The 15,798-nt window shown below is 50.9% G+C and overlaps 1 protein-coding gene across 3 annotated transcripts in view; it reads right to left on the bottom strand.

The window, feature by feature from the left end:
- Positions 1-722: 722 nt before the first annotated feature.
- Positions 723-15,798, bottom strand: part of pdlim2 (PDZ and LIM domain 2 (mystique)) — a 36,816-nt gene continuing 21,740 nt past the window's right edge. For all 3 annotated transcript variants that reach the window (XM_048998058.1, XM_048998081.1, XM_048998069.1), the window contains exons 7-10: positions 6,919-7,037; positions 3,008-3,147; positions 2,413-2,521; positions 723-1,712 (exon numbers count right to left, since the gene is read on the bottom strand). In XM_048998058.1, the coding sequence (XP_048854015.1) occupies positions 1,520-1,712; positions 2,413-2,521; positions 3,008-3,147; positions 6,919-7,037 (561 nt within the window). In that variant the 3' untranslated portion in view covers positions 723-1,519. The remainder of the gene's footprint in view (positions 1,713-2,412; positions 2,522-3,007; positions 3,148-6,918; positions 7,038-15,798) is intronic.

Raw genomic sequence — 15,798 nt, 5'->3', positions numbered from 1 at the left:
AATACTGCAAGTCCATACATAACAGTAATGCATCTACAGTATTTTCACAACTGATCTCGCTCCCCACCCCTCCCCCACCAAGACTAAGCATCTCTTTGCCCAGCCAGGGAGATCAAGTTGCAAGACCTGCACGCTGACTCACACCACCAGCTGACAGATCGCCCCTAGTTTCCTACCAGAGCAATAAGTGTGACATTGACTCCCGGCACTAACTACTCACACCTGTTCCTAGCTTGTGCAATGTCTATATCCCTGCAGGGAGCCAGCTGACCTTAGACCACCAGAGGTTTCCCCGTTCATTCGTTTCCCCGCACACAGACGCATCGGCTAAAATTTCCTGGTACCTTCAACCACGTTCAGCTTTAATTGCTGCCAGCTCACTCATGATGTTGCTCCCGTCATGAAACCTCCGAGCACTTTGGCGTGACCATGCAGGGATGGGCACTGCATTTTAAAAAGAATACGAGGCATTTACACGCAGTCGATTTCCTCAAATCGTGACAGAGTGGCAGGGTGTAGCGCACAGGATTCTGCAGAACTCACCCGACAACTTGCATGACTACATGACTTGAGAAGAATTCAGAAGAGGATCGTTACGGTGCCAGTGTCGCACTGTCGCTCAGAGAGCCCGCGGCCGACGCTCAGCAGTGCAGTATGTGAATCAGCCGGGCGCTTTAAGGAAAAGTCACACTGGCCGAAGGAAAAGGAGCCAACACTCTAGAGAAGAGGCACATCTTTAATATTTCTTTCTTAACATTTGCTAAATGAAGAACCTTCGCATTTCCAAAAGATGCAATATACATACGACGCGAATCAAAGTGTCCCTGCACCAAGTACTCGCCGCTGTCACCACGGACCTCACCAGCCCCTGTTCGCACGGATCTAAGGGTGCAACCAACGGGCAGCAAGAGGGGCATCACTCAGTGACATGCACTTCCAGGATAGATATTTACATACATACTATAGGGCTAGATTTATAAAGTCGCGGATATAGTCCCTCATTCAATAAAAGCAATTAAGGCAAACCTATTAAATGTGCTTATAATGCTTAAGTAAAGGCATCTGGATTTAATACAATACATTAATACATTACATACATTTGGGGAGGGGAGCTGGGGGACACCAAACCCTTACAAACAGAAGTATATGAGTGTGACGATACATTTCAAACCGCTTCCCTTCAAAGCAACCAGCACGTGTCACGTCGCTGGAGGTCTTGGCCTCCTTCCTGTTTTGACTTCACCCACTGCCTGCTTCAGTGGAGGCGGAGCCTGAAGGAAGCACCTTCAACCTCATTCGCATTCTAATGCCATGTGATGGATTGTAACCAGGAAAAAACCTCAGAGCACTTGATATCTAACCAGTAATGTCTGTGTGTGTGTGTGGGGGGGGCACAGAAATGGCTAAGGCCTCGTGGATCAGCACCCTGGCCCCTGGCCCCGGGCCCCTGGCCTATGTTTAGAGTCTCCAGAGCCCGGGTGCAAGGCAGGTGGGGGCAGGGCTGAGACGTCAAGGGCCTTCAGTGGTGGGGGGAAACGGGGGCCCTGTAATTGGCGCCTGGGCCCTGGTACCGCTGCCGGGCGTGCTTCTCGCAGAACATCTCATCCCCCACCCAGAAGTGGCCTCGCATCTTCAGGTTTAGGTCGCACTCAGAGCAGGTGTAGCACTCGGGGTGGCGGTAGCGTTCGTCCGCGATGCGCACTGCCAGGTTCCTGTGGGAAGAAATGGGTATGATGGCAGACGAACACCAGCAGGGGGCACCATGCTATCCACTCACTGTAATACAAGTTCATAATGCCGCGGAAACTGCATATTGTGGTCACAGTTACAGGGATTAATCACTTATATGGATCAAAACACACAGGACAGAATCATTCCTGACAAATGGACTCAAAGATTATGATAAACCGCCAAAAATGAGCCACCGAGAGGCAGCAGCGAAACCACAGCGCTTTGAGACCATGTAACGTTGTGAAAATGCACTGTATAAATAAAAATTGAACTGAATTGAGTATTAGGTACAGTACTGTGCTGTATTATCACACATTTGAATCACACACAGTTCGGTAATTTTATTTGTACAGTAATGCAACTTGAAAAGCGTAGGAAATGGCTGTACTGTATTATTAGAATCAAAATTTAGTAAATAGCGACGCCGTCCGTTTTATGCATGTAATATACAAATGTCGATTAGACGGTAATCTGCCTGGGAAAGTAAGAAAAAAAGAAAAACGGTTATAATGTTCATCCACACGGTGATTCATTTCACCCAGATGCCGTTACTACACACTGTTTCCGCTGCACACCTTTCTTAAAGTGGAAGCATGTCCCAGGTCCAAGACAATCGCATCCTGCACTCCCCCCCAACCCCCCACCCCCCAGCACTGACGTGCACAGTGAGACGCCTCTTACACAATGTTGGTGTTGCACTTCTCACACAAGTGGAACTTCTGCACGCCAGCCACAGAGATGGGCTTGGGGGGGCTGGGGGTCAGCTTGCTAGGGAAGCGCTGAGCGGCCACTGTGTGGACGGGCAGAGAGGGGGGGGCTGTCAGCAAAACCCACTGCCCATCCCCCGAACACACAAACACACACGGCAACACAGAGAGTGCTATTAACGCCTCATTTCTATAAACAGAAACGTTCACAGCCCATTTGTTCACTTCCTGGGTCAAGATCGCTGTATTTACAAACACACACACACACACACACACACTTTTATTGCTATCTTTATGGGCACTTTTGGTTTTTTAGTTTTTTGATTGCATTCACAGATTTTGATAAAATGGAGTTTTATCAAAAAAAAAAAACTGTCCCAACACCAAAATAAAACAAAAACAAAACAAAAAACGAAACAGACAAACACACACACACACACAGGAGGTATCCTGACACTTAACTTCAAGAAAGTAAAACACTGAAACAATGATTCCGCAGTAAGGGGGCAGTGTTGTGCATGTCAGCACTGCTCCACGCCCATGGGCCGCTCGCGTAGACAGAAGCTCACCATTCTCGTCCGCCTCCAACACCTCCTGCAGCATCTTGAAGGTGCTGGACTGGCGGGGGGGCGTACGCGACTCCCTGTTCTCCTGGATCATCTTGTAGACCTCGGAGTCACGGTCGAACTTCTGCATGTTGAAGTCAGAGCTGGAGAAAACAAGAGGCGATGCATGAACCTCAGGGTTTGTAGGCCCCCGGCGTTCTGGGTGGGGGGGGGGAGCAGACCTTAGGGTGACCTAGTTGGGGTTCACATGAAAAAGATCCATCCGAAACGTCACACTGGCGACTAACCAACGTTACAAACTAGTCATCGATCCTCAGATACGCACTTCACACATTCTAAGAATTACTTTTTTAATCCACCCTGATAAACTACCCCATCATACCAAAAACGTAAGCTAAGTGCAACTCCAAAGCCGGCGACCTGCCCGCATCAGGACGAAGAGTCTGTATCTGAAATCCATTCGAGGGAGCGTGTGATGCGAGGCCACTGGGGAGTGCCACTCGCCCTGCCCACAGCTGACCAGTGACAGTCCACTGCTGTACGAGGCCTTACTTGACGTAGCTTTGTGTGACGTGCAGCACGAGGCCGACAGGCTTGGCACACCCTGGACGAGAACCAGGAGCAACACAGGCAGCCGAGGGAAGGGCAGGAGCACAAGCAGAAGGCAAGGACATCGGTGACGGTCTCTCTCTGCCGCACTGCTAAAGCTCTAACCACACTCATCGCATGTTTTATTCAGCATAAGCACAGAGAGATCTTTGGTTAATTAGACATGGGATCATCATCTATTACTGTAACTTGTGTAAACTTTACTCCCTAAACTGCTATTATTGCCATTGCATTTAATACTGGGGCGTGGATAAGTCATTCCTCGATGTCCCATCCCACCTCCTCGTAAAACAAACAATCGCATATCAAACACAGGTCTGGAAACCTGTTTGTCCTGAAGAGACACCTGGTTTGCAGGCGCAGTCCGCCCCTCATCTGTAAATCGACAGAGCAGAACTGGAATGCTTACATTAGAGAGGCGGGCCAGCGAATCGGCAGTGCTGAATGATGGCGATGGTCGCCATGGTATCTGCACGCATGCCGAGGATGGTCATGACCTTCCCCCCACCTCCCGCCACCACCGATTTCAATAGGGCTAAACTTCAGAATGCACCACCCACTGAAATACTACTGCGACAGCACTACCCAGGGGACCCCGAGCACGTGTCCGGTGGACCAGACTACAGCCAACGCTGACCGAACACTGAAGCGGGAGGTGGGGCTGATGGGTAACATGTGTGAGCTGGGGTCCCTCAATTGTGCAGCATTTGGAACAGCTTCGCTTCAACAAAACATCGCCCCCCCCCCCCCCCCCCCCCGAGTCCATGTAATGGGACATGCCTGAAAACAGATCACAGGAGACACCATAAATCACCCGGCGGATGTCATTCCTCGCATGTTAAGGAAGAACAGCGTGCAAAACTGAAAGCATACCAACGGAGACTCCTGTGCCCCCGACATGCTCCACCTTCCGGGGGCCAAAAAGCCTGAAGGTGGAATACATCAAGAAACAGGGACCCCAAAATCCAAGGGGGAGGAAAAAGGAGTCTGGGTCAAGTCCGCCCCCAACACACACACGGGACCCCATTTTATGTAACAAACTGCTCTGAAAACCGAGGGGAGCAAAAATGCGCAGTAAGGCTTTGGTGGCGTCCGAGTGGCGCATGGTTTCAGCGACAGGCCAGAAATGTTTCCTGTAAATACGGTTTTTCATGCCTCCATAACCTACATCTGGGAGACCATTAATAAAACAAGGTAAAACCATGATATAAACACAAAAAATGGGGGAAAATGGAAAATGCTGAACCACGGAGCTACTGCTAAAAATAGGAAGAGCACCCCCCCACCCCCATTGTCTAAAAGAGCATAAGTTTCTTTAAAATTTCAATGCCAGATAAGCAAATAGGTGCACTACGACATTTTAAGGTCCATCTTTAGGATTAGGCACAGAGGTCGAAAGGCTTACCTATATTCCAGTGTCAGAACAAAGACAGAAATCTCCGAACAGACTCAATTTTAATTAATAGATCCAACAGATGTTTTCAGGCCCAGCAACCTCTAATAATATACATCCACTCTCACGCAAGCAAAACGTGTGTCTGAGTGAATCACTGCACCAAGTTCGGCTCTCGGTTAAAGGTGTGTCCTTGTGCCGCTCCTCATTGGCTCGAAGCGAAAAGGGGCAGTCAGAGAGGTCCAGCAAGTTTCTGACTGGCTGAATGAGAAGGGGAGGGGTGTGGAAGTTGTAGAAGATTCTGGGGCGATTACTCTTCAGAAGGGCTGGCCCAGTATTCTGGAACAGCATCCAGGGTCTGCGGTGGTTTCATAAACCCCCCCCCCCGTTATTTTAATCTGCCCCTCTCCATGGGCAACTGTGTGAGATTGCTGTTCATTGATTATAGTTCAGCATTTAACACAATAGTGCCCAGCAGACCGTTTACTAAACTGAGGAGCTTAGGAGTGAATAACCGACTGTTTGCATGACTGCTGAACTTCCTCACTGGAATATGAACTCTAATGAATCTCAATATAAATACAGTTTCATGCTACCCGGTCGCCCAGAGGAGGATGGGGTCCCCTTCTGAGTCTAGGTTCCTCTCAAGGTTTCTTCCTGCTAGAGGGAGTTTTATCTTGCCACTGTCACTTCAGGCTTGCTTGGTGGGGTTTTGGCCGGTTAAATGTAAAGTGCTTTGTGACAATGACTGTTGTTAAAAGCGCTATGTAAATAAAATTTAATTGAATTGTTGGTCACGGGTGGTGAGGGTTGAGAGCTCCAACAGAATCACCATCAACTACGATCTCCACAAGGGTGCGTACTCAGTCCATTACTGTACGCACTCTACACTCGTAACTGTAAGGCCACTCATAGCTCCAACACCATTGTTAAGTTTGCAGACGAGACAGTGGTCCTGGGGCTCATCACCGACAGCGATGAGTCGGCCTACATGGCGGAGGTGGAGAACCTAGCAGTGTGGTGCCACAACAACAGTCTCCAGCTGAATGTCTACAAGACAAAGGAGCTGGTGGTGGACTTCAGGAGGAGGCAGCAGAGAGCCTACACTCCCCTCAACATCAACGCATCTCCTGTGGAGAGGGTGGGTAGTTTTAAATATCTGGGTGTCCACATTTCTGAGGATCTGACGTGGACTATTCACATCCAAGTCCAGTACAAAGGGCTAAGCAGCACCTGTACCACCTGCGACAGCTGAGGAAGTTCAGGGTCTCTCCAACGATCCTACGGACTTTCTACTCAGGCGCTGTGGAGAGCATCCTGACTCACAACATTACTTCCTGGTTCGGGAATAGCTGCGTCCAGGATCAAAATGCTCTCCAGAGGGTGATCCGTGCAGCAGAACTTCCATCTCTTCAGGACATTCACATTATGAGATGTAGGAGCAGGGCCTTCAGGATCATGAAGGACACACCCCACCCCAATAACAGCCTGTTTCAGCTTCTGAAATCAGGAGAGAGACTCGGGAACATCATGGCCAGGACTGAGAGACTTAGGAGTTTCTACCCCCAGGCCATAAGGCTTCTGAACCTGGACATGCCACTGCACCTCACACCCTGATGTACACTGTGCTCTTGTACCCCTCACCATATCCGCACTGCCACACTGGTCACTGCTTGCACTTCTATCTTGCATTTTAGCTTTCTGCACTTAAAACCCAATTATGTAAACTGGTTAAACTTGCAGTCTAAAAAAAAAGAGCGGTTCAGGATGCATGTTGTACTTTGTATGATTATGTATGTGACAATTAAAGAATCTCGAATCCCCCCCCACAACAGTGGAGAATCTGCATGTGGGAACTGCATCTCCCCACCTGCAGCTGAAGAGTCGAGGACGAAGACAGGGGACCTCTTACCTGCGGCGGGGGGACAGTGGGGGCTCTCTATCCAGGGGGCTGTGGGGAGACTGGTGGCCAGGGGGGGTGGGGGTTCTACTGGACCCAGAGTTGCTCCGGTATTCTGGAGAGGAGAAGTCCTAGAAGGGCAAAAACAACATCTTAGATGGACTCAGCTCTGTTCATCTGGAACCACATGACTTTCTGGAGGCCAAGTTTGAACATGGAGCAAAGGTTGAGGTCAAGGCACCATAACCAGTGGTATGGTGGCACCTAAAGCATCAGACCAGTATAACCAGCAGGGCCTGAAATATTTGCCCTCAGACTATGGGCAAAACATGTTAAAAACATTTGATCAATTCAGTTAGCTTTCTTTTATTGGGGGCGGGGGTTGAGTGGTTGGTGATGAGATTTGTAATGTCGAAGCTCTGAAATCCAACTCCGTGCAAATTCAGTCAAGGTTTTCTTTCCAGGGTTGTTTAAAATTAGCATTATTTTCAGGGTCAGAAGAAGTACAAAAATGGTGGTTGGTGGGGGAGGGGGGGCAGGTTACCAAAGAACTCGAATACCTAAGGCAGCGTGGACAAGAAATGCTCAATGGGGCGAACCTCTCGCGCTCAGCACAGCCAAACCCTCACAGTACTCATAGGTCGCCCACGTCCTTCTGAACTTCACAGCGAATCCCAGCAGAGGTCCGAACAGCTTGTGCTTCGGCCACTCAGAATAAATTCAGGGTGTGTCCGTCCATCACCACCCTGCATTCCCTGCTGAAGCACCGCCGTCACAAATGGGGGGGCCCCTCCCACGACACACGTCACTCCTCAGCCGGCACGGTCACCCGCGAGCCTCCCACAACAAACACCGCTGTCGCTGCCAACACTGGATCGCCTTTCATAAGCGGCGTGTCGACTGGGTGTGACGGCAGCTGGCGGTGCTCTGCTCACCGTCCCCAGAGAGAAGCGGGAGAAGCCGCTGACAGCGGGTGGGGCGACGCGAGGGAATGTCAACACACGACAGTAGCTGAAGCGCAACACAACTTCCACTGAAGTTCCCCTCATATAAGCAACATTTCTGGGGGGCATATTAAGCAATTCATCCATCCGTCCGTCCACAAGCACATGTGCATCGTAGGGTCACACCTAGCCTGAAACCCAGGCCAGGAAGCACGGGGAACACACACCAGTGAAGCAGATAAAACATTAACCACAGGGGGGCGCCAAATTCCCAGACGAAAGAGCGAGACGTACTGATGTACCCAACGACAAACCAGAATGTAACAGGCTCTCAATCTAGCCTGGACTACCCCCATGCATGAATACCACCCCCCACTCCTGCCCCTGTAAGAACTAAAGGGAACCAAAGGTGTAGTGTGATACCAGACCCACACAGCCTACCTTGTGCGGAAGAAAAGGTTCTCTCGCACGCGCACACACACACACACACACACACACACACACAGGCCGCACAGCGGGTTTGTGGCTTCCTCTCCACGCCGGCACAGGCAGACAGAGCACAGGAGCGTCAGAAAACCGCTGCCAGGAGACCGTCAGAAACACACCCAAACAGAGCGGTCAGGTACACAGGTGCCGCTCTGGAAATGTCACTCGTTACGCAGGACGGCGTATCAGGTGTTGGCGTTTACGATGAGGGCCGGGGAGCTGCTGTGTGAAGGAGGACGTGATGAAGAGGCAGGACAGGAGTGCCAAGCTTAGCACGCCAACACGCGCACCACCAACGCTGCCGCTGCACGCAGCAGGAGGGTCGGACAGACCCCGACCCAGCAATGCCGCCCTATGACCGTCTCCAAAACCGACACCCGGTTCCAACAGAACAGATTCCTGCTCTGAACTCACCGAATGCCTGCCCCCCCCACCCCCCCCCCACCAAAAACCCCAAAACCAGTCAGAGCTCAAGCCAGTTTATTTTTATGGGAAGTTTCGGTGCCACTGCTCTTTTGTGGTTCTTCACTGTCGCACTGCTGGAAGGGGGGGGGATTTTATTACACTTCCCCTCCAAGACTCATACCCCCACACTGCTGCCCCCTGGCATCACCCTTTGACCTCCTCCCCCCAACGCCACGTTTTGCCCAGGGAGAAGCTGACAGGAAGAAAGCGAATCAGCAGGCAGCTAATCCCAGTTTTCCCGGCGGCCGAGAGCAGGAAACTCTGATTGCAGCGCTTTCAGTCAGCAAGTCGCGCTGGTGCAAGACGCCAAATCACACGCCTGTGTGTTTGGAGGGGATTTGGGCATGCTGGGGGGGTTCTGTACTTCCAGTGACAACAGCAGAATCGGGGTGGGGCTTCATGGAATTGGTCCACTTGAAAACAAACAGACAAACTAACACGGATCGGTTGCTCCCCCAGTCATGAACAGAACACTAAACCATTTCATTACTTCCTGCCATATGGAATGTGAATCAGCTCTATTCAACACTGGGGCAAGTATGGAAAAAACTGAAAGAAAAAAAAAAAAAAACCAGAGGCTTCTTGAGGAAGACTTTGACGCCTTTTCCTGGCGGGGGGGGGGGGGGGGGGGGCTGACTCTCCCAGTGTATTCCAAGCCTCTGGAATGTGCTGCCCCTGAATGGCTCATTTTGGGCACTGATGTGGAGCCTGGAGGTCAGTGCTGGACCTGGATTTGGGGTGTGTGTGTGTGGCCATGGTGACTTCCACAGCAGGGAGCGGTCTGTGAAGGTGATGGGGGGTGGGGGGGGGGGGGGCAACATCCACAAAGTACTAGATTAGTGGGGGGAGTTGCCTTTGCGTCAGGAGCAAAGGAGCAGCCAGCTGGGCTGTGTGTTGGGGATTCCTGCACAGAAGCGGTGTTGGGCTCCATCGGGAAGCCAAGCAGGACGCCATCGGCTGACATGCGATGGAGAGCAGGCTGCTCCACTGCCGGGCTCCAGCCTGAGAAGCTGTCCGTCACCCTGAATCGTCCCAGAGCGCTTCAGTTACAGGGCCCTGTCAGGGATGCTGCTGTTGGGTTTATGTTTGGGAGAGATCACACCCCCGCAGGCAATCAGCCCCGCCGCTCAGCCTCGCCACTTCAAGATCTTCTACCCTTTTCGTAAAGAAGCTCCTCCCCCAGCACTGATGACATCCCACCCCCATCACAGAAACAAAAACGTAGTTCCCCCCCCCTCCATTATTTTGACAGGAACTAGCCAGACATTCTTGAAATCATCTTCTACACTCAGCAACAGGATCAAAATTTCCTAGAAGCAAAGTGACCCACCCCACCCCCGAAAGGTGCCCGGCTCAGACAGTCACCTGTATTACAGTGAAACACTGATGCCAGCATCCAGGGCTGCGGGCGGCATAGAGCCAGAATGTCTCCTGGGGGTCCGAGCCGTCCCTACAGGAGCCGTCTTGCAGGGTTTGCTTCTTAACTTGCAACATCACTGGTTACTGCAGAGGCAAAGTCAAGGGAAAACCCTCATCTGCCAAAACTGCAGGGGGACAGGGCTGCGCCCACATGCTTCTGCAGGGGCTGGACACTCAGGTGGAGTGGAGGGATGAGTGTTACTTCCTGCCGCTCCCCATGCGGAGTTCACGGACTGGAACCCCATCAGCGCTGAAAGCGCTCTGGATTTAGTGTACTGACTTCGTCAGCGTCAGTCAGCCAGTTCGGTAGCCAATAAACGCCTCTGCTTGAAAAAGGCATCGCATTTACTGCTGAGGACTGCGCCCAGGCTCCCGGGCGACACGCTGAAAGACGATGCCAGCCATGTGGCACAGACGGGGGGGGGAGAGAGAAATCAACACTCACAGGAGAAGAAAGCAAGGAGCCAGTGAGCCCCGACTCTGTGAAGATTTCCCAGGCAACAGAGTCTGCAAGCGCGGACCGATGTTAGAGCCAGCCGGGACAGGATGGGTGAAACCAAGATTTCTGGCCTCTTATTCACCGGCAACCTTAGCCAATTCCCACCCCCACCGCCCAAAGTCCCCAAACCCCATCCCACCCACACCTCTGTTTTCTATAAGCAACCATATGCCCTAGACCCACAGCAGCTGATCATTACTGAATTTTTCTGCAACAGCCCTAACTGGCAATGAACATGAATTTCTGAAAATTAAAGAAGGAAAAGGGGGAAAAAAAAAATCCCCATTTTAATCACCGCACCATTTTTATAGCGCGGCTACATACTGAATCACAGACTCTCCATAGCCTCTCTACCGCACAGAGAAAAACACAAGATTTAACAAGAGCAGACAATAACACACTCATACACAAGGACCTCATGGCAAACAAGCCTTCCTCGCCTCTGTGGCACCCCGAATAACGTGGGGTTATTTTGATTTGTGAGGGTTATATGTTAAGACAAACAGCTTGGCTGTACAAGGCCTCTCGCGAAGGCAGGTGACGGACGATAACTCATTTTTTCACGAGACCGGCTCTATTTTTTTAACCCTCTTCCCCACCCGTCTCACTACAGAAGCAAAATAAATATTCCTCGCTTCCTCTGCCGTCCCATTTTCTGACATGGTCAGTAACGCCGAATAAGTAGTTCCTGACCAGCCATAGAGGTGATAAACAAGCGAGAGCAGGACACAGGGAAGCGGCACCCCCCAGGGGCACTGCCAGGCATTTCACTGCACCGTATAACAAACGGTCACTACAGTTGAAAGCCAAAAGGTTTTTTTTTTTTTTTTTTTTTTTTAAAAAAGGAGGGGTGAAGTTAAACTGTCAGAAGTAGCTCACATAGCCTAGCCTTCGGAATTTCTTGGGATAAATTAACAAATCGGGCTTAAAAAGAAATGCACCTTGTCAAGTGTGGACGTATTAGCTGGCCCGCTTCTCGAAGTGTACCAAGTCATAAAAAGCCCCTGGTCTTTGGGCCAAGCACTCAAACTTTTCAGGGCAAGGGCCTCATTTGGGAACCAGGGGTAACAGAGACAGAAGACCAGCACCTGACTTTCCATTTTGTGGGGGGGGGGGGGGGAGGGGGTGCAATATACCAGTGATCGACCCATACGGGTATGCTGGGGCGTACTACCAATCCGGGGGCTGCAGTGACCCCAGCTTTAAACAGGACGCTCTGGCGTTAGACGGGAGTTTCAACCACCCCCCCCCCCCCCCATTAGACGGCATATGCCGACACTGCCAACCCAAATAGCAGCTCCGTTCACAGCAGCCCTGAAATAGCAGAATGGCCCCCAAACGAAGCTCCCCCATCTGTTTTCGGGCTGGGGGTGGATTGCGCCGACTGTCATTGGTCGTGATCAGACCGCAAAGGAAAGGTATGGGGCTGATATTTAGCGACACGGTTTCACTGCACCCTGTGGAGCATAACAGATCGTCTTTGGCCGTGATGCACCAAAGCTCAGGCTTTGGTCAGCCGAGACACCCCCTCCCCCAAAAACCTTAAACAGACACCATGGATAGGACTCCGGGACATCCTTCAAAAACAGGCCAGAACATTCCGCACCCAGGCTGAACCAAGCAGCCTTTGGTCAGCATGGGGGAAGACAAGTAGGAGATCCCAGCTCTATACTTGGGCAGTACGCACACAGGATGCAGCAGCTCACCAAATCGACCCTCAGAAGCCTTCAACTGGAATCAGAGCAACCAAGCTGGGGGATACTGGCCCCAACAGCAAGGCATTCCTGGTAACTGTGGCTTGGCTCGGTCGCAGTTTGGGTCCAGAAAGGGATCTTTCAACGCCCGCTTCCTGATGTTGGAAACAGACGCCTTGGCTCCTGGAGGTGCCTGACAGCCCTGCAGAAACTCTCCGCCAGTCTGGATTAGCCCAGGGCTTCTCCAGCTCTCCATGCAGGACCCCGGCCTACCCTCCAGATGCTCGTTCCTCCTGCAGAGGTATGTGCAGCCAACATAAAGCACGAAACCATCATGTAAGACCACAAATAGGGCCTGGATTTATGAGCCTTGGAGACCACCTACTCTACCATGCAGTTGGGGCCAGGGAAACACAAGCCAACGTTTCTCAACCCCCAGACAGTCCACATTTTTGCTACCCTACAGCTCCCAGAGTAAAAATGTGAACTGCCTGGCAGGGAACTGGGAGGGAAGCAAAAAACAGGGACTGTTGGAGTGGGGGGGGGGGGGTCTCCGAGAACTGGGTTGAAAAACACCGCTTTAAGAACAAAATTTCTGAAAAAAATAAAATTTAAAGAAAGCACTGATCAACTACATTTCCCTACAAGCTATTGTTCAGGAAAAGTGTTGTTCCAAGATACTATTTCCATCCCAAGGCTCTTGGTCAAGACAGTCACCTTTCAAACTATTTTTTCTAAGCAATAAAAGGTGGACATGGAGACGGCTTCTGGATTTCAGCGGGAATATGATCCTCATAGACATGCTGCAGGTTGTGAGCTAGAGAGACAAGGCACGAAGAGGGACAAAGGGTGGCTCTGTGGAGACTGGGTGGAGGGAGGGGCACTAATCGAGAAGAGTGATTTTTTATGGGGCGGGGGGGGGGAGGGGGGTTGAGTGTGAAGTCACTGAAAAAGTGACAGAGGGATCCCCTGCACCCACTGTCCCTGCCAACCTCCACAGCACAACAGCAGGCCTTGTGAACTGAGAAAACCAACACCGGCTTCCCAGAGCGCCACCATCAGAACCCCATTGTGCCGCGCGCTCTCAGGATACCCAACACCCGCACCGGCTGCGCTCTCCTCCCCGCTAATGGCCGCATAAATAGGCACCAGTCAGGGGCCCTGCTCTCCACATTCTGGGCTCACAGAGGGGGGAAAAACGCCCCTTGAGAACCAAGCTCTGATCATTCGATATTCCCCTGAATGGTTACCTCCTACCCCTTTACGGGGAGAGAGGACCCATGTTCCTGCCCGATGGACCAGTGCAACGTGCCGTGCGAGTACAGGGCAGCCTCTGTCCACCCGCTGGCCTACTGGGAGCACCAGTACTCTCTGTTCATTGTGGCTCCTTTTACCATTTCAGACCCCTCTCTCTCTAAACTGGCTTTAGGCCCCCAATACTAGTCACAGAAGGCCCATGATCCACTCGCTAGCCTCAGTTCTAGCGAACGATCTTCTACACAACGGTTCGCCTAAAATGTGCTTTCTGATGGGATAACTGGAGCAGGCTGCTGGGAAATGCCACACCAGTCTGTGAACCCAATTCCTGTAAGGTGGGAGCAGTGAAAGACCCTGGCATGGGTAGTATTGACAACTGGCAAGGTGGCATCTTCTGAGGGGCAAACAGCGGGCACAGCCACCCTCTGGTCAACAAGCGTTACGTCAGCTTTGGGGGGCGGGTGCGTGGGGGGGGTAGCAGTGCGGCTTGCTGGGGCACCACATGGGCTTCAGCTGCTACTGGGTGGAAGGACCAAACAAAGTAGGCGATATCACACGAGATATAAATTAGGCAGGTTGTTGCACAAGCAGAAGGATGTACGAATCCCTGGAGAGCAGCTCAACTGCAGACAAGGAATTTCAGTCAAACACAAAATGGGCCGATCTTAACTGGCTTAAACACAGGGCTTTGGGAAAAGACCTTGAGCTTCCTGACCTCGACAAACAGCCTCCGCCTCCCAACCGGTCAGACATGCGAGTATCAGTGCCGACATTCCTCAGTTCCCACTGATAAGAGCCACAGAACCCAGACAGGTCATAATAGGCCACAGACCAGAAAGTTAATCATGTAAATGTTTGTTGTCAGTATGAAATGAAAGACAAAAAAAAAAAAAAAAAAAGTGTAACCAGCTCACACGAGGGCCACAGCTGGAGTCGCACTGGAAGCTTCCTGCCTGCACGTCCAAACCAGACTTGCTGAACGGCTTTCCCAGCACATTCTAATCAAAAGCCAGGTTTTGCGGAAAGCAGTTTGATGTGAGATTCCAGTGTGACCAAACATTCAATACAAACTCTTCAAAATGACTGACACACCCCCTCGCCATGGCTGCGAAGCACGTCTTCTGATGTGCAGCTTCAGTTTCACGTAACCCCTCCCTCCTAACCCCTAAAAGCATTTTTCCTTATTAGTTATTTGCTGGACCAACTACAATGGCACAGAACACAATGCGAGCCGGGAGATCAAAAGAGGATTTGGTTATTTCTGCTGGAGCTCAAACAAAAGTAGCACATAGCTGTGTCAGATGGGTCCCAACCAACGGACATGCGCCCCACATAATGGTGACTCCACACTCAGAAATGAGTGGAAGGTACTGAACTTTACCAACATCGCTACAAAAACAAAATGTGACCCCCATGCCTGTTCAGAAAGGTAACCGACACAGAAGATTAACATCAGTAAAGCTTGTTCGCTTGAAAAGCCCACGTCGAATGGACAATGGGAGACCATCTGACTACCTTGGGGGGAAAACGACCTGCTATGTACAAAGTGTGCATTCTTCACAATGTGGTTCTTATCCAGAAATTTGTCCAATAGTCTAAATTCTTAACCATAACTCAGACGAGGCAGCAGATCTTGCTTGTAAAAAAAAAAAAAGAAGCAATGAGTCATCCATCCATCTTTCTGCAGCCCAGTTTCTCTGGTCAGGGTCTTGGTAGGGGTGGAGGGGGTGGAGGGTGGCTGTAGCCCACCCCAGTTAGTGCACCAGGCAGGGGTACAGCCTGGATGGGACGCTCCCAACTAACTATTTTTTTCCATTCTAGGAACGTTTACTGGAGGTTACAATCAAGGTATACAAATATTTACACAAATACTACAACTATTAACGCAGCAACAAACACAGGGGATTGGAAGAGCAGCAGCACCACCACCATCCCCCCACCCCCCCCCCCCCCTGTCGCTTTACACCTCTCAAGGTCATAGGTTCAAGACTGGGTAATGTGCTTGCATTATACACATATAGTACTTTTATAAAATTATATTCTAAAAGTACTTTTCATCATGAATTACTTCAGAAGGATGGTCAGGTAATAATGTTAGCATGGTAACACTGACAGAACCTTTGTTAAA

The sequence above is a fragment of the Brienomyrus brachyistius genome, chromosome 2 (assembly GCF_023856365.1).
Source record: "Brienomyrus brachyistius isolate T26 chromosome 2, BBRACH_0.4, whole genome shotgun sequence".
Classification (NCBI taxonomy): domain Eukaryota; kingdom Metazoa; phylum Chordata; class Actinopteri; order Osteoglossiformes; family Mormyridae; genus Brienomyrus; species Brienomyrus brachyistius.
The sequence above is the reverse complement of the archived record's forward strand: the minus strand, read 5'-3'. Positions and strand labels throughout refer to the sequence as shown.